Consider the following 25,655-nt stretch of genomic DNA (forward strand, 5'->3'; position numbering starts at 1 on the left):
ATCCTGACTTTACTGTGACATTAACGATCTGTAACCATCAAGCAAATGTTAACAACCGTCAATTACTTTATATGATTGACAGGTCACAATTCCTCGTCGTTTATAACTACCACAAGACCTTGGCCACACCATGGGACTGATCACTGGCCACACCATGGGACTGATCACAGGCCACACCATGGGACTGATCACAGGCCACACCATGGGACTGATCACAGGCCACACCATGGGACTGATCACAGGCCACACCATGGGACTGATCACAGGCCACACCATGGGACTGATCACAGGCCACACCATGGGACTGATCACAGGCCACACCATGGGACTGATCACAGGCCACACCATGGGACTGATCACAGGCCACACCATGGGACTGATCACAGGCCACACCATGGGACTGATCACAGGCCACACCATGGGACTGATCACAGGCCACACCATGGGACTGATCACAGGCCACACCATGGGACTGATCACAGGCCACACCATGGGACTGATCACTGGCCACACCATGGGACTGACCACAGGCCACACCATGGGACTGATGACAGGCCCCACCATGGGACTGATCACAGGCCACACCATGGGACTGATCACTGGCCACACCATGGGACTGACCACAGGCCACACCATGGGACTGATCACTGGCCACACCATGGGACTAACCACAGGCCACACCATGAGACTGATCACTGGCCACACCATGGGACTGACCACAGGCCACACCATGGGACTGATCACAGGCCACACCATGAGACTGATCACAGACCACACCATGGGACTGATCACAGGCCACACCATGGGACTGATCACAGGCCACACCATGGGACTGATCACAGGCCACACCATGGGACTGATCACAGGCCACACCATGGGACTGATCACAGGCCACACCATGGGACTGATCACAGGCCACACCATGGGACTGATCACAGGCCACACCATGGGACTGATCAATGGCCACACCATGGGACTGATCACAGGCCACACCATGGGACTGATCACTGGCCACACCATGGGACTGACCACAGGCCACACCATGGGACTGATCACTGGCCACACCATGGGACTGACCACAGGCCACACCATGAGACTGATCACTGGCCACACCATGGGACTGACCACAGGCCACACCATGGGTCTGATCACTGGCCACACCATGAGACTGATCACAGACCACACCATGGGACTGATCACAGGCCACACCATGGGACTGATCACAGGCCACACCATGGGACTGATCACAGGCCACACCATGGGACTGATCACAGGCCACACCATGGGACTGATCACAGGCCACACCATGGGACTGATCACAGGCCACACCATGGGACTGATCACAGGCCACACCATGGGACTGATCAATGGCCACACCATGGGACTGATCACAGGCCACACCATGAGACTGATCACAGGCCACACCGTGGGACTGATCACAGGCCACACCATGGGACTGATCACAGGCCACACCATGGGACTGATCACAGGCCACACCATGGGACTGATCAATGGCCACACCATGGGACTGATCACAGGCCACACCATGAGACTGATCACAGGCCACACCATGGGACTGATCACAGGCCACACCATGGGACTGATCACAGGCCACACCATGAGACTGATCACAGGCCACACCATGGGACTGATCACAGGCCACACCATGGGACTGATCACAGGCCACACCATGGGACTGATCACAGGCCACACCATGGGACTGATCACAGGCCACACCATGGGACTGATCACAGGCCACACCATGGGACTGATCAATGGCCACACCATGGGACTGATCACAGGCCACACCATGAGACTGATCACAGGCCACACCATGAGACTGATCACAGGCCACACCATGAGAATGATCAATGGCCACACCATGAGACTGATCACAGGCCACACCATGAGACTGATCACAGCCCAGCAAACAATTTAAGGTTGCCACAACATATCTGGAAAGTATTTGAAAGTATTGGAAACGTTTGTTTTATCGTATCAGATACGATATTGTGTGTGGACTTAAATAGGTTTCCAAAACTTAAAACCAAAACCTACGTATCTAACACTAATTTGAGATGTTGTGGCAACTTTACACTCCTAACATGAGTCATTCATAATCCATTCATACACCAATATGAATCTCTTGTGAAAGGTTTGAGCCTAATCTGAACCCTTTTCACATCTTTTTGTTTAAAGTTAAATTTCTTGAAATTAAATTATATTATATTATTATTTTTATTATATTTTATTTTATATTGTATTATTATTTTTGTTATATTTTTTTATATTATATTATTGTTTTCAATTTAAATATTAAAACCAATTTAAGGGTAAAAAAATCAAATAATTTATATTTCTTTTATTATATACTAACAAATCAGCAAAAATACAAAAACATATGACCTATATAATTATATATATAATATATATATAAATAATATATATAAATAATTTATATAATATATATATATATATATATATATATATATATATATATATATATATATATATATTACCAAATCACCTCATTCTTTGGGGCACACGTGAGGAACACAAATGCGAACAAGCCTGAATGGTCCCCAGGACATATGCAACTGAAAACTCACACCCCAGAAGTGACTCGAACCCATACTCCCAGAAGCAACGCATCTGGTATGTACAAGACGCCTTAATCCACTTGACCATCACGACCGGACATAATGAGGTGATAGCCGAGGCTATATGAACCACCCCACCGCCGGCACTCGGATAGTTATCTTGGGCATAGCATTTTACCAAATCACCTCATTCTTTGGGGCACACGTGAGGAACGCAAATGCGAACAAGCCTGAATGGTCCCCAGGACATATGCAACTGAAAACTCACACCCCAGAAGTGACTCGAACCCATACTCCCAGAAGCAACGCATCTGGTATGTACAAGACGCCTTAATCCACTTGACCATCACGACCGGACATAATGAGGTGATAGCCGAGGCTATATGAACCACCCCACCGCCGGCACTCGGATAGTTATCTTGGGCAGAGCATTTTACCAAATCACCTCATTCTTTGGGGCACACGTGAGGAACGTGTGCCCCAAAGAATGAGGTGATTTGGTAAAATGCTATGCCCAAGATAACTATCCGAGTGCCGGCGGTGGGGTGGTTCATATAGCCTCGGCTATCACCTCATTATGTCCGGTCGTGATGGTCAAGTGGATTAAGGCGTCTTGTACATACCAGATGCGTTGCTTCTGGGAGTATGGGTTCGAGTCACTTCTGGGGTGTGAGTTTTCAGTTGCATATGTCCTGGGGACCATTCAGGCTTGTTCGCATTTGTGTTCCTCACGTGTGCCCCAAAGAATGAGGTGATTTGGTAAAATGCTATGCCCAAGATAACTATCCGAGTGCCGGCGGTGGGGTGGTTCATATAGCCTCGGCTATCACCTCATTATGTCCGGTCGTGATGGTCAAGTGGATTAAGGCGTCTTGTACATACCAGATGCGTTGCTTCTGGGAGTATGGGTTCGAGTCACTTCTGGGGTGTGAGTTTTCAGTTGCATATGTCCTGGGGACCATTCAGGCTTGTTCGCATTTGTGTTCCTCACGTGTGCCCCAAAGAATGAGGTGATTTGGTAAAATGCTATGCCCAAGATAACTATCCGAGTGCCGGCGGTGGGGTGGTTCATATAGCCTCGGCTATCACCTCATTATGTCCGGTCGTGATGGTCAAGTGGATTAAGGCATATATATATATATATATATGTAAACAAGCGTGAATGGTCCCCAGTACTATATACAACTGAAAACTCACACCCCAGAAGTGACTCGAAATCATACTGCCAGGAGCAACGCAACTGGTATGTACAGGGACGCCTTAATCCGCTTGACCATCACGACCGGACATAATTAAGTGATAGCCGAAGCTATTTGAACCACTTCCCCGCCGGCACTCGGATGGTAATCTTGGGCATAGCATTTTATCAAATCACCTCATTCTTTGGGGCACACGTGAGGAACACAAATGCAAACAAGCCTGAATGGTCCCCAGGACTATATACAACTGAAAACTCACACCCCAGAAGTGACTCGAACCCATACTGCCAGGAGCAACGCAACTGGTATGTACAGGGACGCCTTAATCCGCTTGACCATCACGACCGGACATAAGGAAGTGATAGCCGAAGCTATTTGAACCACTTCCCCGCCGGCACTCGGATGGTAATCTTGGGCATAGCATTTTATCAAATCACCTCATTCTTTGGGGCACACATGAGGAACACAAATGCAAACAAGCCTGAATGGTCCCCAGGACTATATACAACTGAAAACTCACACCCCAGAAGTGACTCGAACCCATACTGCCAGGAGCAACGCAACTGGTATGTACAGGGACGCCTTAATCCGCTTGACCATCACGACCGGACATAAGGAAGTGATAGCCGAAGCTATTTGAACCACTTCCCCGCCGGCACTCGGATGGTAATCTTGGGCATAGCATTTTATTAAATCACCTCATTCTTTGGGGCACACGTGAGGAACACAAATGCAAACAAGCCTGAATGGTCCCCAGGACTATATACAACTGAAAACTCACACCCCAGAAGTGACTCGAACCCATACTGCCAGGAGCAACGCAACTGGTATGTTCAGGGACGCCTTAATCCGCTTGACCATCACGACCAGACATAAGGAAGTGATAGCCGAAGCTATTTTTACCACTTCCCCGCCGGCACTCAGATGGTAATCTTGGGCATAGCATTTTATCAAATCACCTCATTCTTTGGGGCACACGTGAGGAACACAAATGGAAACAAGCCTGAATGGTCCCCCAGGACTATATACAACTGAAAACTCACACCCCAGAAGTGACTCGAACCCATACTGCCAGGAGCAACGCAACTGGTACGTACAGGGATGCCTTAATCCGCTTGACCATCACGACCGGACATAAGGAAGTGATAAGAATGAGGTGATTTGATAAAATGCTATGCCCAAGATGCAGTGAGCATTTCCTCTCTGGATTGCCACACTAAGGCGCTGAAAAAGAAAACTAGCAGCTCTAGGGCCTCTAGTTGTTTCGATTAGCTTAGACCCCAACTCCTTCAAAAAGCTAGCAGCACTTTTACCCCAGGCACCAAGTGTCTCTGAGGCAATGGGGACAAAATTGTAGTGGTGCTCAAGGTCTCTGTATTTACGTGACTTGGCTTGTAATATAATTTTATTGGGGGTTTGAAAGAGTAACTCAGGTATTGGTGAACAACGGATATAGCAACGCGGAAATAAACGCTGCTATAAGAAGACACTTGGACCATTGGTATAATTCAGAACCTAGAACAGAAACCACAACACCCCCAATAAAATTATATTACAAATCAACCATGCACAGTGAACATATAAAAGAGGAAAGAATAATGAAAGAAATAATCCGTAAAGGAGTAAAAAGCACTACTCCTAACCAAAACATAAACCTGATAATATTCTACAAAACCAAGAAGCCTTCCGAACTCCTTATCAAAAACAGCCCGAAGCCGACGGAGAACCCTCTACAGCAGTCAAGCGTTGTATACATGTACACTTGCCCCCACGAAGGATGTAACCTTCAATGTAAGTACATAGGTATGACGTCGACCAAGCTGACGAGGCGTTTGACATGCCATCTTCAATCTGGTGCCCCTAGGAATCACATGAGACAAGCCCATGACATTACTCTAACAAGAGAAATGTTGAACAAGAATACTTGCATAATAGACAAAACCCAAGATTCAAGAAGATTACAAATTCTTGAGGCAATTCACATAAGAATAGAGCGACCTACCATGAACACCCAAATCACGGAACTATTTACTCTACCCACCATGAGAGTAAGGACAAGACAAGAACATATCGATGCCAACACAGAAGACAATGTCCAACATAACAGGCCAATTACACTGGATTAATCTTTGTGTTTAGATAGGAGATGCCTCGTATGGGCCAATAAGCCTTCTGCAGCCCCTATGTTTATCCCTTATGTATCCCCCCATGTTTTTCACCTTCATTGTATTATCACCTGACCTAATGCGGGTATAAAATCAACTAGTATTGTAAGATCTGTTCACTTGAGAATGAACCATGGAGGTTCGAAACGTCGTGCAAATTATACAAATAAGTGTAATATACTCTATAGTAAATCACTTCTTTTCTTCACCTTAAAAGTACGAAAATGAGTTTTGGAGAACTCCTATTCCAATTAAGCCCTGATGCTAAGAAAATAGTTAGAGGGATAGAAGCCCTAAACCAGAAAATAATAAATACAGAATATGCGGTCATATTCAATGAAATATATATATATATATATATATATATATATATATATATATATATATATATATATATATATATATATATATATAATATATATTATATATATATATACACACACACATATATAGATTCTATATAGACACTAGAGAAGATTCAGTGGTATGCCACCAGGCTCGCCACCATTTTCAGTATTCGTCATATCCAAGTCTGTTGTGTGATGCACATGTCTTCTGCTTCACCACCCTGTAATGAAATATTGTTTGTTACTAATTGATTTCAATAATACATAAATTATTTTATTATATAATATTTAATTTATTAAGTAAAAACCCTTTCCATATTATAGAAAAAAAAACTAAAACATGAATCTTTATAAAACAATATTATATCCTGCATTATTCCAGCCCATTATTAGAGATAGTAGCCACCTCTTATTTTGGTTTTCTTTCATTATTAGTGCTCAGAAAATTAAATATATCTACATATTTAGTCAAAATCAATTACATTATTTTATCTTATTCATAGCATAAATGTTCACAAAGATTACTAAAAAGAGATTGAATTAGACTACAGCAAATTGACAAACTTTACCTTCTATCTGTTTCCACCGAGTTTGTTTGGGGCGTTCTTCAACATATCAGCAATACTTGTCTCAACATCTCTTTCAGTTGCATTAGTGTGGGTGTTGATACAGGCTTCTGGAAATTTACAAGAATTAATTGATATATATAATTATAATTTACTTTGTCAGGAGACAAGAAGCCACAGAGTAATAACATTGTTGGCGTTTATTGAGGTGTTCCCCTGTTCTCCAGTCTTCCTCTGTCCCCTCGTCCTTCCCACCATTCCACATTCCTCTCGTCCTTCCCACTTCCCCGTCCCCACATTCTCCCCACTATTCCCACTTCCCTGTCCCATCGTCGTCCATACCATTTCCCCCTCCCCTGTCCCCTCTTCCTCCCCCACCATCTCCCATTCACCTGTCCCTTTGTCCTCCCCAGCATTCTCCATTCCCCTGTCCCCACCATCCCCAGTCCCCTCGTCCTCCCCACCATTACCCTCTCCTCTGTTCCCTCGTCTTCCCCACCATCCCCCCTCTCGTCCTCCCCACCATTCTAAACTACCACATCCGATGCATTCCATAATGGTCTGATGCTTCCATCAGAAAATTGGGAACATCAAATGATCTGATGTTCCCAATTTTCTGATGGGAACATCAAATGATCTGATATTCTCATCACTGAAAAATAAGAACAGCTAAAAAAAATGATATGAAAAAAAAAATAATAAAATATACTCATGAAATGAACAGTATGGTTAACAACACAGCTCAATTGCAATGCAATGTCACAATAACATTTAATAACAATAATAACAATAACATTTAAATATACTTTAAGATATAATCTAGAAAAAAATAAGGACATTGAAACGGTTCATGAACTCGATTTCAATAAAGGACACTATGGGGAACTTTGAAAAATAGTTAATGAGTATAATTAGACAGACTTGTTGCTAGGCAGATTAGTAAATAATGAGATATATGGCAAATTTTGCAAAATATACAATGAAGGCACACAAACATTCATACCCAAACAAAGCAAAATGCTAGGTAAGAACAAAGCAGTTGGCCCGTAGGGGAAAGGAGATACCCACAAGACTAGAATACAAGTCATTAACAAGCACGCAAGTATAATACATAATACATGCACACTTATATAATCCAAAAAAATGTCAAATTTACGTACTTATTATTACATTACAAATATCCAAGGTTTTGAAGACACGTTTCCTCTTGCGCCCAACGAGTGAATTCTGAGACCAGACCCCATAGGTCGCTATCCTCCTCATCATTCGTCTCACTGTGTCTCCACAGCTTGCACTGCCCATTTGAGACAGCGTCTGGACCTGTTAAAATAATGCATAAGCTGTAAGGTAATAGAGAATAATATATATCTTTCAATCTCAACATTAGATTTTCTAATTTCCAACTGTATTAAATAAATAGCATTAAAATATTTTCCTTCTTAACTATTACAAAAATCCACGAATTTGAGTAACTTTTGCTTTTGTTTTATTTGTACCTTAAACATAACACTGAACAATCAATTATGTGCCCCCCCCACCTTCCTTCATCCCCAAAAAAACTAATCAAAAGACATATGTACAAGGCTAAAAAAATTAAGCAACACTTACCATACTCAGGCTAAAAGAATTAAGCAACACTTACCATACTCTTTTTATATTCACTGTTAACTTTTAGCTCGTGTGACAGACTTTCCACCTGCTCAACAGTTTCAAGTGGGGATGGAAGAATGTCTTCCAGGATTGGTATATCTCCATGTGTTTTTGACATACGGGTTTCCGTCATTTTGACGATATTCAGGATATCCCCTGATAAAAATGTCAAATTTTGATAATTCCTTCATTATGTATTCCATTTTAGCCTAATCCATACTCTTGATTTGACTCGGCTTCAAACGAACTAATGTCATTGTCTGACGACTCAATCTCTGAACTTGATGCTGCCTCAGTAAGATTAATGGGTTCACTAGTGTGTACAGCTGTATTTGGATGCATTTTGTGTATACGTTTTAGCCTTCTTGATACTTGCATCCAGAATGAACCGCAGGTCCGCGCAGTCCCGTTTCGGAACCGGAAACAGACGGGAAACCCATCTGAGGGACGACGTCGTTTCGACGACGCCCAAGCGTACCCACTCCAAGATGACTCGACAGAGCGCAGGGGAAGAAACCTGCCCTGCCAGCCCCGACCCCCCAAAGGGGGGAGGGGCCACCCAACGCCACCGCAGGCCGCGAGACACGATCCGAAAGGCCCACGAATCGTGGGACCAGGCGCGGGCGAACAGCGCAAGCCGCCCCCCCATCGCCCCGTCAAGGGGGCAAACCGCGAAAGGGCCGGCAACCCTTACGAGACCCAGAACCCCGCACAGCGCGAACACCGCGCCGACCAGACGAGGAAGGGTCCGCAGGAGGAGCCAACTCCAAAGCTGACACCAGAGGCCTACCACGACGAGAGGAACCCCGAGCCCAGGCACGACCTTTCCGGGAAGACCCACCCCTGGACCCCCGGAAAACCATAAAGTCCGACATCGGACGACAAGCCGCCGACGCAGCCTGAATAAACTGCGCCACGGCCGACTCCCCAAACAGGAGAGGACAAAAAGGTGAAGAACGCCTAAGAGCCAGAGCCCAAGCAGATTCCACGGAGGAACCCAGCACCGCCTGCCGACACGCGAGCCGGGAAGCATAGAACAGGGAAACCGCATCCCGCAAAATCGGCGTGAACAGCTTCAACAAGGCAGCCGACGAACGCGCAGCCGAGGACAAGGTGCCGGACCCCGGGACGGACCCAAGCGTCCCCACATGCTCCATGAGCCAATCTGAAGACAGCTCCAGGAGGAAAAAGAACCGCAAGGCCGAACACAAAAGGCCCCGGGCGCGCAAGTCCTCCGCCACGAGCGCCGCCGAAAGGGAGGGAACCTGCACATGGAGCTGAATAACGCCCACATCGCGGGGAAGGGCAGGGGCAAACAAGCACTCATTCAGGTACTCAAGTTCACCCCCCAGGAAAACCTGAAGCACCGTGGAAGCTTCCCGCCACTCCAGCGTGCGGGAATGACAGAAGGAATGCCAGGAATCCAGACTAAACAAGGGGCAGTCTGCTAGCCAGGACGACTCCGGAACCTCGTAACGGAGCCAGAAAGGGAACGAAGTCCCAAACCTGAACGTGGACAGATCCATTTCCGAGGCATAATCCGGGTCACGCAGGAGGTAAGCTGCAAAGGCCGCTCGCACCACACCAGGTTGGATGCGATAAGCCGAAAACCTCCGAAAGGACGGAACCGACGTACCCGGGGGAACACGGAACCGAACCCGGGGAGGGGCCGACACCAAATCCAACTCGTACGCAGAGGGGGAAAAAGAAAACCCCACTCCTTGTAACAATAAGCCCCGCTCAGTGGGAAGAAAAACCCAGGCGGGGTCCAGCGGGGCCCAAGTCAGCCCCTCCCCAGCCTCGAGGTCCGTCACCACAGGACCCGAGGCCGAGTCCTCTCCCCAAGCCCCGACCCCACAAGACAAGGACGGAGCAGCTGGAAAAGCTGGAGGAAGGGGGGGGCCCACTGGTCAGACCCTGAAGCTTCGGCCGGGAGACAAGACTCGAATGCCTCTGCTGCCCCCCCGGAAGGGGCAACCCCCGAAGCTGCCCGAGTCTCGAGATCAAGTAACCCCTGCTCCGACCCCGAAACCCTCAGACGCTTCGGGGCCGGAAGCAGGGGCGGGGGACCAGAACGAACAGACGGGGAAGGACGAGGAGGTGCGGACTGAACCAGGATCGAAGCGACCCCCACCCCCAAGTCCGGGTCTCGAAAAGCAAAGCGGGGCAGCCCCGGGGCATCCAGGGAAGCAACTAACCGAGCGTGTTGCAACAGACGAAACCTAGACTGCAACGCACGTGCCACCTGTACCCGAATAGAATCATCAGAGGATTGGGTAAATTGAGTCACAAGCAAGCAGCAACACTCACAGGACTCAGGGTCGAAATTATCACCGACCCAACAGGCAGCGTGGCAGAGGCAAAAACAATGAGGGTCACCCTGAGACAAGGGAACCGAGCAACCCTCAAACTCGCACACAGCGAGTGGGGACTCTGGGGTCACATCCATCGGACCCACGCGCCCCCTAGGGGATTCCCAGGGTCCTGAGCGTTTACTTTAAGAGGACTCGCGCTCAGGTAGTCCCAGACAGGGTGCTGCAAACCGGCGCCCAAAACTACCAAGCAAACTTCTAAAGCTGAATCCCAGGGACGTGTACACTCACGGGGACCTAGCAGGGGGCGCCACCGAGGAGAACAGTGGAAGGGCAAAAACAAACTGAATAAAATGACAGAACCCCCCCACCAAGCAAAAACAAAAAGAAAAACAAAACCCCACAAGAGGACAGCGAACTCCAAGGAACAGAGCCGGCCGCGATGTCGGGAAATACAAGCTGAGCAGCACCCTGCGCCCCTACCAGTGCAAACTGCCTCTTACCTGCCGGTAACAAGGGAGAACAGAACACCCAAGAGCCCAACAGGCGGCCGAAAAACCGAAAGGTAAAACGGACCAGCAGAGGCAGACCCCGAGGAGCCTGTGGAAGGTGGCCCCAAGGGCAGTTACTTACAGGGCACCTAGGGAAGGCAGCCCTCGGCGCATGCAGCCCGAGTACTGAAGATAACTCCTGGCTCTCGCACCCACAAAACTAACACCACACGCAAAGCACAGTGCAGTAGCGACACTGGAGCCAGAGCACACGACCATCGCCTATAGCATCAGCCTCAAGAACTGAGGTGTGGGTAGCCGGCGCGGGGGGTCTGGGGCTCCCCCTTCCCCCTCCCGGGGAGGGGGGAGCTGCGTAGACAGCGGCGCGGCAGTGTGTGACGTCACACTAGTTTGCTTGTTTTCGGTTGGGGAGTTCTATCCACTAGTTCGGTTTTTGGTAGCAATTTTAACCAGAATAGGGGTTTGTTTTGGGGCGCTTACCTTTCTGGGTGCCTGTTCCGGTCGATGGCAGACATAGAATGCTTCCAACTACACGGGGGCTTCTATAGGCCATTGCTCCCCTTGCCTCTCTGAGGGGGCCCGGTTCTGGCCGTGGTGCCCAGTAGGCCTAAGAACTCCATACACATGACTGATGCCAAAGTCTGACATTAGCATATCAGCCTGGGATAGCTCCGGGGAGCCGACGGGGCTCCCCCCAGAAAAGGAGAAGAGATATTTGATATTCAATACCATCCTCCCTTTGGAAAGAGTAATCATGTCCTGTTGGACATTAATTATATGTTAAGATATAATCTAAAAGAAAATAGGGACATTGAAATGGTTGTTAAACTCTATTTCAATAAAGGACACTATAGGGAACCTCGAACCCTGTATTACAAGTGTAAGTCAAAATATTGGAAAAAATAATTAAAGCTAAATGTGAACAACACCTGGAGACAAATGCTACACTTGCTTACATTTATGAATTGCTTTTAAATACATAGGTCAAATACTAAAGAAATTGTTTAAAACTTTTGTTAGACCACAGCTGGAATATGCAGCGATTGTATGGTGCCCATATCTAAAGAATCACATCAACAAACTGGAAAAGGTATAGACATGCCAATAAGTGGCTCCCAGGTTAGAGGCATAAAATGCCAAAACTAGATGGTAGAATAAAAAGAAGATATTGTAAAAGGTAACCAAACAAAGATGCCACAGAAATATTAGAAAATTAACTTTCGCAAGCAGCGTGGTAGACACGGTTGGAACAAGTTAGGTGAGAGGGTGGTGGAGGCCAAAACCATCAGTAGTTTCAAAATATTATATGACAGTGCTGGGATGGGACACCATAGGCGTAGCCACAAATAATAGAATTTGGCGGTTCATATCACATTTTTTAAAATTAGAGATAAGGATGGTAATAAAGTTCAATGTAAAAACACCTATTATTAATGAATTTGTGAGAACTTCATATAAAATTAACAACTGAGCAAAGTATAGTACCATAGAAATAAAAAAAAAAATGCTGCATGTTATTTTTTCACATTACCTTTCTGTAGATTTTTTCCTTTGTTACTACGTGAATGATCCGGTTCAGTAGTGTTGTAGTAGTTGCCTGCAGTACCTGCAGTTTGTACCGGTTCAGTAGTGTTGTAGTAGTTGCCTGCAGTACCTGCAGTTTGTACCGGTTCAGTAGTGTTGTAGTAGTTGCCTGCAGTACCTGCAGTTTGAAACAAATGTTAGAGACAATAGGCAGATCATTGATGTATATAAGAAATAGGAGAGGTCCCAAGAAGCTGCCCTGTGGCACTCTAACAGTTATTAAATAATAATTCATAATTTTTTTTTTTTAGTGTGCCTGCGGCCTGGTCGAGGACCAGGCCTCCACCCCCAGGAAGCATCCTGTAATAACTGACTCACACCCAGGTACCAATTTTACTGCTAGGTAACAGGGACATAGGGTGAAAGAAACTCTGCCCATTGTTTCTCGCCAGTGCCTGGGATCGAATCTAGGACCACAGGATCACAAGTCCAGTCCGGCATAGTAGGCCGAGAAGTGCGTTATATTTATTTTATTTATTTATTTATTTATTTATTTATTTATGCATATACAAGAAGGTACATTGGGAATGTGAGGATACATAATATGGTAATTACAGTCAATAATTACAATAATTTTTTCAAATATTTTTGATAGAATGGGTAGATTTGATATTGGTCTATAATTGTTTATGTCCGCCGGATTGCCTCCTTTATGGACTGGCGTTACTCTTGCTTTTTTGAGGATATTTTGATTGTAAACTGATAGACAGGTGCTATTTTGGAGTTTGTTTTTAGCCTGGTGTGCTGTGAAATACTTGCAATGGTATTTAAGTGTGGAATCAATATCAAGTGTGGAAAAGCTTCAGATGGTGCATTCAGATGATGAACATTACCTAGTTCCTTCATCTGGGAAGAATGAAGACATATTGGTGCATTCGGATGATAAAAACTAACTACTGTAGTTCAATTGATAATATAAATAATAAATAAATACCAAAATATAAAAAATACCAAAATAAATAAATACCAATATAAATTTAATAAATAAATACCATTAAACTATTTTCTGTTTAACTGTTAGAAAAAATCAATTAGATATATAAAAAGAAATAAAAAAGATTACATGGATAGTAAAATCTGGATTCCCAACTACAATTTATATAGATGTAATAGAGAAACTAGGTCAAATGGAGGAGTAGGTCTGTATATTAAACAGCACCTGACGTGCACAGAGCTACTAAACTCAATGTGGTGGTAGAGGGGTGGGGGGGGGGGGGAAACATTGCAGAAAAAAACAAAAATACAATTTGGTCAACAAAACAGCATTGTTTAAAATAGAAGACATGGGTTGACATTTTGGGGGTAAGGTAGGTTACATTGAGTTAATTAGTTAGTACTTAGTTTTTATCTTAAACTGGTTGGGAGAGGTACAGTGTTGCTGTGCTGGTGAAAGAACACCTAAAGGTAAATTAAATAATGATTGCGAATCCACAAGAAGTTGACATAATAGCGCTAGAGATCTGCAATCAGGATGATAAACTTTCCTTAAAGAATTTGACAAACACTTGCTGATAGGACATGAAGTAAATGAGATGTATGTCAAGTTTTGTGAAATATATGATAAAAGCACAACAAAATTTATACCAAAGGAGAGATGCAGAACTAGGAAAAGGGGTTTGTTCAACAGAAATTGCGAGAGGGCCTGAGACCCAAACACACACAAATGGAATCAATATATAGCAAGAGGCCAAACCCCCAAACATACAAGCGATGCAAAGATGTGAGAAACAGCAGCAGCAGTAAGGAGAGGGACTGAAGGACCATAAATAAAGTGTGAAAATAAACTCGAGTAAATTTTTTTAACTACTCTCGACAGTGAAGAAAAATAAATATTCAGACGATTTGTGTTAGAATCATTAATCTTACAATTTCGGTCATATTCAACAACACAAATACACACACACACACACATTCCTGTTGCTGTAGCAGGTGAAGAATTACACACACAGATCACAATAACGTGATGCATCAAATGAACAAATCCACAAGGGCCGTGACGAGGATTCGAACCTGCGTCCGGGAGCATCCCAGACACTGCCTTAATCGACTGAGCTACAACAGGGTAAAAGGGTTGAAACCGAAGTTCTACTGAACTTACTGGATCCCATAGCCTCTCCGAGGCACAAACCAGGCTTTTACACAACCCCCCCCCCTGCACCCGAGCTATGTCAACAGGCCGTTCTCCCTCTTCGCCCTTACATCATCACACACAGATCACAATAACGTGATGCATCAAATGAACAAATACACAAGGGCCGTGATGAGGATTCAAACCTGTGTCCGGGAGCATCCCAGACACTGCCTTAATCGACTGAGCTACGACAGGGTAAAAGGGTTGAAACCGAACTTCTACTGAACTTCCTGGATCCTTTTACCCTGTTGTAGCTCAGTCGATTTAGGCAGTGTCTGGGATGCTCCCGGACGCAGGTTCGAATCCTCATCACGGCCCTTGTGGATTTGTTCATTTGATGCGTCACGTTATTGTGATCTCTGTGTGTGATGATGTAAGGGCGAAGAGAATGAACGACCTGTTGACATAGCTCGGGTGCAGGGGGAGGGTTGTGTACAAGCCTGGTTTGTGCCTCGGAGAGGCTATGGGATCCAGTAAGATCGTCCTTCCTTTCCTCCCTAGAATCTGGATGTAGCAGGTGCTCAATTGTCAAAAGTGAAAAATTTGGTTTGTCTTCCGAATGCACCATATCGGTAAATTTTTTAATAATCTTTTAAAAATAGTAAATGCCACTATTTTTGCAAAATTATTACAAGATCTACTATTCTAATAAGGGTTTGATAAAATACAGTAGACTGCCTACTGGTTTTACCTGTAATAAGGTTTGATACAGATGATTATGGATATATTGAAATGCTCTTATTGTTAAGAAGCAAATTTTTAAAGAGTATTTTGTAATGAGCAGCTCTCAAAATCAGTTGATTACAGATAATGCTACATAATACACTTCATGTGTGTATATGTTACAACAAGTGAGGTATATAATAGTATTTATGAGTAAGATGTAATTGTGTCTGACACTGATAAAATTATAAACCATTGTAAACAATTTGTTCACTTTCAAAACTTGGGTAATTACATATGACAGTGTTAGACCACTGAGGAAGAATTGAAACAGGAATTTCCTCAAGTACTTTCATATTTCAGTAATACATCTTCAGAAGGAATCATTCCTCCTGAAGATGTATTATTTAAATACGAAAGTACTTACGGAAATTCCTGTTCCAATTCTTCTTTCGCGGTCTGACACTCACATTTTTCACCACATGTTAATTTCCGTGATTTACACACAAATTTATATACATACAAATACATATACACACACACACATATATATATATATATATATATATATATATATATATATATATATATATATATATATATATATATATATATATATATATATATATATATATATATATATATAACTTTAGAACACTTTCCCACCAGGAGACTCGAACCCTAGCCAGCACAGAAGCCTTCCAGCAACTGGCATAACAGGTACGCCTTAACGTACCTGTTATGCCAGTTGCTGGAAGGCTTCTGTGCTGGCTAGGGTTCGAGTCTCCTGATGGGAAAGTGTTCTAAAGTTGTATACTTCACTCTAATGTTTAGGAGAGTTGTGCCTTATATATATATATATATATATATATATATATATATATATATATATATATATATATATATATATATATATATATATATATATGCATATAAATAAAAAACAAGTAAATGTAAATAATTTTACCTTGCGCCTAGATCCACCAAGCCTGTATGGCACGCGTTTCAGTACTTCGGAAGTCTAGAACTATCTAGAATCTCTAATCTGCAATGAAACAATACATATTATTGAACTTACCAAAACATGGATGAATGTAGAAAATACAAAACTATTAGCTGAATATCAAATAAATGGATTTAATCTATTTCACACAGATAGATATATTAGACCGTGTATGTTAGGTAATACCTAACATAAACGCCTCCACACACACTACATGTGAAATGTAGTCTCGAAAAGACTACATTTCAACAGAAACGTGCCACAGACCAGTTACAAGACTGAACCTCGTCGAGGCCAAACGTCTACATGAGAGCATGAACAAGAAAGAAAGAATTTTTTAACATCAGGCATCGTACACACACTGAATGCACCTGCAGACACACAACAAGCACTACCAATATAGCAAAGATTACTCCATAAAAAAATAATTAAATTATTGACCAACATGAGAGAGGGTTAGCCAACATGAGAGGGTTGTGTTGATTGCCTGAAAATATTTAAATTGTTTAATGTATTGAATGGCATTTTTCAAGTTACAACATTTTTTAAATTACTGAACTAGGTTCTAGGCTTTGCTAGGCTTAATTCAATTATTACAGATGAGCCTAACCTAGCCTAGAACCCAGCGGGTTTTCTTCCTATTGGGGAGTGTTGTACATGCTGCTATGGCGGTGTGTCCACTCACAAGATGAGTGGCGCTGCCCAATAAACTCGCCCCTCGGGGCAAAATTTAAAAAAATTTAGAACCTAGTTCAGTAATTTAAAAAATGTAACTTGAAAAATGCCATTCAATACATTAAACAATTTAAATAATTTCAGGCAATCAACACAACCCTCTCATGTTGGCTAACCCTCAGCAGTGCTCAGGTCCCTGTGCCCAGGCCCTGGGGCCTGAGTCCTCAGTTCCATACACTAGCACTGCCAGGCCTCGCCTCCACATACACACTAGCACTGCCAGGCCTCACCTCCACATACACACTAGCACTGCCCGGCCTCGCCTCCACATACACACTAGCACTGCCAGGCCTCGCCTCCACATACACACTAGCACTGCCCGGCCTCGCCTCCACATACACACTAGCACTGCCAGGTCTCGCCTCCACATACACACTAGCACTGCCAGGCCTCGCCTCCTCATACACACTAGCACTGCCCGGCCTCGCCTCCACATACACCAGCACTGCCAGGCCTCGCCTCCACATACACACTAGCACTGCCAGGCCTCGCCTCCACATACACACTAGCACTGCCCGGCCTCGCCTCCACATACACCAGCACTGCCAGGCCTCGCCTCCACATACACACTAGCACTGCCAGGTCTCGCCTCCACATACACACTAGCACTGCCAGGCCTCGCCTCCACATACACACTAGCACTGCCAGGCCTCGCCTCCACACACACACTAGCACTGCCAGGCCTCGCCTCCACATACACCAGCACTGCCAGGCCTCGCCTTTACATACACACTAGCACTGCCAGGCCTCGCCTCCACATACACTAGCACTGCCAGGCCTCTCCACACACACTAGCACTGCCCGGCCTTGCCTCCACATACACCAGCACTGCCAGGCCTCTCCACACACACTAGCACTGCCCGGCCTCGCCTCCACATACACCAGCACTGCCAGGCCTCTCCACACACACTAGCACTGCCCGGCCTCGCCTCCACATACACCAGCACTGCCAGGCCTCTCCACACACACTAGCACTGCCCGGCCTCGCCTCCACATACACTAGCACTGCCCGGCCTCGTCTCTCCATAAACTAGCACTGCCCGGCCTCGCCTCCACATACACAGCACTATAGCCAGCACTAGAATCTAATAATATAATAAAATATAAGTGTTTACTTACGATAATATTTGCATGAAGAGTTTGTCCTCTGTCCGCTGACTGCACTGACGACAAAATGGCCGCTCTGTTGATACTGGCGCGGATGATGCTGTGACGTCACAGGTGAGGGCAGCAATGCGCATTTCGTCCCTCGACCCTTAATCATTCCCTCGTATATATAATTGGCGAGACAATTTACTTATCATTTACTTATCTTAGTTTGCAAATAGGGGATATTTGGCTAAGATTTCTGGTAGCAGATCATTTTGAATGAAATATTTAAACATCTCTGGAACATTTATTATAAAATTGTCTCTGAATTCTGTTCAATTCAATTCAATTGAAGTCTTTTGGCACTCCATCACATAGTGACAGAGGGTGTGCTTGTTGACCCAGTTTACATTTGGTTAGGTCTACATCAGCAGATAATTAGAAATCCCAGAGAGAGTTGAAACACAGTTTAAGCCGAACAGTAGTAACATCTAGAAGTCTGCTGATTTTATTGGATGATCCATAGATGTGTGGCTCCTCTTGCATGATAGTATGATGATAGATGGAATTATTGGTGTCAATTTCACTTTGCCTCAGATCTACAAGATCTAGTTGAAGTTCTCGGTGTACTGCTGCTCTCAGATTACTCATTGACAATCCAAGGCTACACTCATACGTCTCCTTTAAAGGCAGATTCTTTGGCTAACTTATCAGCTCTATCATGCATTCGGAGGCCAACATGAGATGGAGACCACATGAAATGGACTCTGTTACCATCCTTAATAATTTTGTTGTATTTGTGTCTAGCTTCGGACACGAGCATGTTACAGTTATGTCTTAAAGAGTTGAGAGCATTTAAGGATGATAAGGAGTCACTTACAATTAATGTATCAAGTTTGGAGACTTGTACACATTTCAGTGCAAGGAGCAAGCAAATAGTTCAGTCTGAAAGGTAGAGGCCCAGTTGTTTATACGGACTCCCCACTCAAAGTATAGGCCATCGCCCATTGTCAGAACAACTGCACTTCCAGTTGCACCCGTGGTGCGGTGTAGGGAACCATCAGTGTATATGATTTGAGAGAGAGAATGCTCTGTGGACAGAGCATCAATATGGCTTAAGGCGTTGAGCTTTGCCTCAAGACGAAGTTTGGGCTGATTTCTAATTTGCTTCTTGGGTGGAAAGGGAGGGATTAAAACTGGAAAGGGTGTAACCTCCCACGGTGCAGGAAAGTGCCGTTGTTGTTTCTCTTGGTACAAATCATGAACCTGATACATTCTGAGTTGAGTTCCAGTTTTTGTTATCCATTTGGAACAATGCTGATCTTCAATAAAGAAATTCTGGAGGGCTTCTGTGCAAGGACTAGGATGAGTTAGCCTAAGCATTTTAATACTAATTTGACAGTTAATTTCAGTAACACGATCAACAACGCTCGGAATATTAAGTTCCTTTCTCATATTAAGTATCTTTTGTTGTACGAGGGCACCCAAGGATTATCCTCAAGGCTTCGTTCTGCAATTTTTCAAGCCCTCCAAGCTTTCTTTCAGGCATCAAAACAAGCAGAGGTGCAGCATAATCCACTAAAGATCTGATGTATGCAAGGTACATCATTTTGACAATTCTGACATTGGCACCATAGCCTGAGTGATAACCTGCAACAGCCTTGAGAGCTCGGAGCCTCTCTTTATACTGACGACAGAGTCTGAATACAACAGGACTATACAGTGGCACTTCAAGGCCAAGGTATTTGAATCTGTTTACATAGTCAAGCTGGGAGCCATCAGACAGTTGCATCTTGCGAACAGCTCCTCCCTGCCTGGGTGGGCTGGGCGCCGATTTAGTATCTTTGTTTTCTCTGCTGAGATAAATAAACCTAGGTCCTGACATGAGTCTAATACAGAGTTAAGAGTGTTCTGCGTGTTAGCATACCCAGTGGTGTGTATCATTATATCATCAGCATACCCAGTTGTGTGTATCATTATATCATCAGCATACCCAGTTGTGTGTATCATTATATCATCAGCATACCCAGTGGTGTGTATCATTATATCATCAGCATACCCAGTTGTGTGTATCATTATATCATCAGCATACCCAGTGGTGTGTATCATTATATCATCAGCATACCCAGTTGTGTGTATCATTATATCATCGGCATACCCAGTGGTGTGTATCATTGTATCATCGGCATACCCAGTTGTGTGTATCATTATATCATCAGCATACCCAGTGGTGTGTATCATTATATCAACGGCATACCCAGTTGTGTGTATCATTATATCATCGGCATACCCAGTTGTGCGTATCATTATATCATTGGCATACCCAGTGGTGTGTATCATTGTATCATCGGCATACCCAGTTGTGTGTATCATTATATCATCAGCATACCCAGTGGTGTGTATCATTATATCATCAGCATACCAAGTGGTGTGTATCATTATATCATCAGCATACCCAGTGGTGTGTATCATTATATCAGCATAGCTATAATGATGTGGACGTTGGGTTTGCTCGGTACTGAGTTTAACAGCGTGTTTATTAAGATATTAAATACGGTAGGACTGAGGACACCTTCCTGTGAGGTACCTAGTTCGAAGTCTCTTGTTATCATTAATAATTTTGTTGTATTTGTGTCTAGCTTCAGACACGTGCATGTTACAGTATGTCTTAAAGAGTTGAGAGCAATTAAGGATGATAAAGAGTCACAATTAATGTATCAGTTTAGAGACTTGTACACATTTCAGTGCAAGAAGCAAGGAAAATAGTTCGGATTGAAGGGGGTAGAGGCCCAGTTGTTTATACGGACTTCCCACTCATAATATAAGCTTTTGATACAGTGCCACGTATAATCTGATTAAAAAGATAGAGGCTCACTATACTGTGGATTCTATATTAAGCTGAATTAGGGCATGACTATACCAAAGGAGTCAAAGATTTAGAATCAATGGGGTTAAGTCGCAACACATGGTTTTACACATGGCCGTTCATGTTTAACAAATTTGCTCTCCTTTTATTTCAGCATAGTTGAGGCAGTTGATAGTGGTAAGGATTGTGATGTTGTGTACCTTGACTTTAGCAAAGCTTTTGATACAGTGCCACATGAAACAATGTTGACCTTCAATAATGACATTCTGGAAGGCTTCTGTGCAAGAGTTAGGATGAGCTAGCCTTAGCATTTTTATACCAATTTGACAGTTAATTTCAGTAACACGATAAACAACGCTCGGAATATTAAGTTCCTTCCTCGTGTTAAGTATCTTTGTGGTACGAGGGGTATCCAAAGATTATCTTCAAGGCTTCGTTCTGCAAGTTTTCAAGCCTTTTAAGCTTTCTTTCAGTCAACAAGGCAAGCAGAGGTGCAGCATAATCCACTAAAGATCTGATGTTTGCAAGGTACATCATTTTGACAATTGTGACATTGGCACCATAGCCTGAGTGATAACCTGCAACATCTCCAATAGGGCTTATGGAGCGTCTCTTTATACAGACGACAGAGTTTGAATTCAAAAGGACAATACAAGGCAAATTTTAAGGTATTTGAATCTGTTAACATAGTCAAGCTGGGAGCCATCATACAGTTGCATCTTGTGAACAGCTCCTCCCTGCCCGGGTGGACACCCGTTTAGTATCTTTGTTTCCTCTGATGAGATATGATTAAACCTAAGTCCTGACATGAGACTAATACAGAGTTAAGAGTGTTCTGCATGTTAGCATAACATGTAGTGTGTATCATTGTATCATCATGTATGATGATACATGATACAAGGAGGTCTAAATTGATCGATCGAAAGATCTAAATTGGGTACTGAAATATGGTCAAAAGATTGGCGAATGCCGTTTAATACTGACAAATGTAAGGTTTAAAGGATAGGTAATGACGATAGATCGAGTTACAAGATATAAGCTCGATGCATGCATGGTGCTGAGATTATGAAGTCGAATTATGAAAGGGATCTGGGAGTTATGATTAGTAAGAATTTAAAACAAACAAAAATCAATGAATAAATGTTCGTAATAAGGCAAACAGAACACTGGGATTTATGTATTGAAACATTAGTGATAATTAAGATATCGGTTCATTCTTCTTCAGATATATCTTGCTCTGGGTAGGCTCCATTTAGATATATATGCACTTCACTTTTGGTCACAGTATATCCACATCATGGATATAAATTTACTAGAATGCGTCCAGCAGAGGATAACAAAGTTAATACCCCAAAATAGAAACCTGTCATATGAAGAAAGATTGTCAAAGCTTAAATTACATTCTCTAGAAAGTCAAAGAATTATAGCTAGGTGACATGTGGTTTATGTTTTTGTTGATTTGTTTCTATATTTCCATAAATAAAGCATGCTTACTGTCTTATTCCAAGTTTTACGACAATTTTACAAGGTTAAAATATAAAGCTCAAAATATTTCAGCTTTTTTATAAAGGAATTATTCGTTAATATAACATTATAATAACGTAACGATGTCGCGTAAATAACGTTATATTGACGACATGTAAATGTTATATTTATGTTGTAAGAACGTAAATTGGATAGGTTTACATAAAGTAAACAAAAAAACGATATGTTGACTGAAAATTGTTTATTTTTATATATAAAGCATGAAAACATTATAATTCCATAGCACTCACTACTATTTTTAAATTTTTTACATAAATCTTAAAAAACTGTGTCTCAAGAATACAAGTTTTTAGTTATATCTAGTGGTTTTAAGAACATCAGAAATACGTATTTATGTCAAATGTTAGAGTATTACCTTTGTGGCACCATTTAAAAACATTCACAAACGTTGGCAGGGGCCTCGTAGCCTGGTGGATAGCGCGCAGGGCTCGTAATTCTGTGGCGCGGGTTCGATTCCCACGAGGCAGAAACAAATGGGCAAAGTTTCTTTCACCTGAATGCCCCTGTTACCTAGCAGTAAAATAGGTACCTGGGTGTTAGTCAGCTGTCACGGGCTGCTTCCTGGGGGTGGAGGCCTGGTCGAGGACCGGGCCGCGAGGACACTAAATGCCCCGAAATCATCTCAAGATAACGTTCTGTGTTTGCTGGGTTCACTCCTGCTGTTGCTTGCTGTGGACTGCTGCCACCTGTCACGGAACGCTGCCAACACCCTCGCCACAGCTATGATTTTCACCGCGATCGTCTCTGCCTTTTCATCGACTACAGCTTGCTTCCACAGCGAGCGTTACTCACTCATCTGACAGTTTCATCAGCAACTATACATCATGTGGGATCTACAGCCTGTCCTGTCGACTCTCTGTCGCTGCCAGGGCACTGCTTGTTCTACAGGGACTCCCACGACAGCTGCTCTTTCGTCAGATTCATCTACGCGTTCACTGCATTCTGATACTCTGCCGACTCAAGCACCTTGCACAGTACAGGACTTACAGCTTGCGTTTCCGATTCTTCTTCGCCTTCAGGACAATTCAGCTCTAGCAGTGATTCCCTCGTTGTCCTAACTACGTGCCTACATTACCTCCTATTGTCCTGGTGCCCAAGCCCATCCGCCCAGGATCTAAATGCCCCACCAGCGACCCAAGGACGCATCAATCATGCACATTCTTCTCTCCTGCTACATCGAGCTTCTTCACACACACTGCCTGCATCTTTTGGTACCAGACCACATGTTCCACAGCGACCCAGGGAACAGTAGCCTCGTTTTTTTTATGTATTGCTTTTCTTCCATTCCCTGGCAGGGGGAGTCCTGTAGCGAGTTAATCTTATACTCGCTCCATTATCTCATTATCTTAATAGCATAACTAATTACAGAAGCTACAATCCTTTCCCCAATTACAGGTAATACTCTTCTCACCCTGTTGGAGGAAGCTGAGGTGTAATCACCATATAAGCAACGATTTGATGAATAGAAGACAGTTCAATTTCCACAGTCAACAATGTAGCACTCGGCGTGTACAGTCTTAATCGACCCAAGACGCTACAGCTTCGACACAGAGCAGACAGCAGACTACGACCGCATCGAGCCGCCACGCTCTCGCTCCCCGAGTTCAGACACTCACAATTCTCAATCGAGCCGCCACGCTCTCCCACATAGAGCTCCACGACTCCGGCCTCACTCAGTTCTCTGCTCTGCTCCAGGCTTCGTCTCAACGTCTACGACACTGCTGTACCCAGGACTACTAAATAAATATGAAACTCACTAAACACTGTGTATCTAATCTACCCAACATCGTAACATAATCGTACGTTACAAGTGGATACATTCCCACACTGTGGACACTGGTGAGTCTTCATCTTCTTTATGATAAGTGCAGTTTGTGTGAAGTTTTTTTTTTTCTCCGGTGACTACAGGAGTGGTATGTCGGGAGACAATTCTGGGGTCCTGCGTCAATGTTGACAATTAGTCAAAGCTTGAGTGTTGTTTCTTTGAGTTAGACGGTATGTGAGCATTTGGCGGTAAATTGTGATTATAATAATAATAATAATAATAATAATAATAATTTTTATTTAGGCAATGGTACATACATAAAGAGATTTTACAAAGTTTGTTGGCTTTATAGATAAGAGCTAGTACATACAATGCCTAAAGCCACTATTACGCAAAGCGTTTCGGGCAGGAAAAAACACTACTGACTAAAGCTTAAAACTAATGGGTAAAAAGAAAAAAATGCGTTGAGTAAAAATAAAAATAGAGGTAAAAGAGGGGGGAACATTGTTGAAAAAACAGCACAAATACAATTACAAATTATTACAGAAAATTACATTAAAACAGCGTTGATTTGTAAAACAAAAAAAAAAAAAAAAAACATACATGGGTTGACAATAGAGAGGTAAGGTAGGTTACAGGGAATTTATTAGGTATAGCTTCGTTTTTAACTTAAACTGGTTGAGAGAGGTACTGTCTTTAACATGGTTGGGAAGGTCATTCCACATCCTGGGCCCCTTGATTTGTAGAGCATTTCTGGTTTGATTAAGTCGTACTCTAGGAATATCAAAACTGTATTTATTTCTGGTGTGGTGCTCATGGGTTCTGTTACAACCTTCTATGAAGCTTTTGAGATCAGGATTGGCATTACAATTTAGCGTTTTGTATATGTATAGTACACATGAGAGAATGTGCAGTGACTTAAT

At 43.5% G+C, this 25,655-nt stretch overlaps 1 protein-coding gene across 1 annotated transcript; it reads right to left on the bottom strand.

The window, feature by feature from the left end:
• Positions 1-106: 106 nt before the first annotated feature.
• LOC123761549 (spermatogenesis-associated protein 31H1-like) lies at positions 107-6,948 on the bottom strand. Its single transcript, XM_069330328.1, has 3 exons — positions 6,937-6,948; positions 773-1,912; positions 107-664 (listed from the first exon to the last, which is right to left on the bottom strand). The coding sequence occupies exons 1-3, from the start codon at positions 6,946-6,948 to the stop codon at positions 107-109; spliced, it is 1,710 nt and encodes a 569-aa protein (XP_069186429.1).
• Between the last annotated feature and the right edge of the window lie 18,707 nt (positions 6,949-25,655).

This window comes from Procambarus clarkii, chromosome 24 (genome assembly GCF_040958095.1).
Source record: "Procambarus clarkii isolate CNS0578487 chromosome 24, FALCON_Pclarkii_2.0, whole genome shotgun sequence".
Lineage (NCBI taxonomy): Eukaryota > Metazoa > Arthropoda > Malacostraca > Decapoda > Cambaridae > Procambarus > Procambarus clarkii.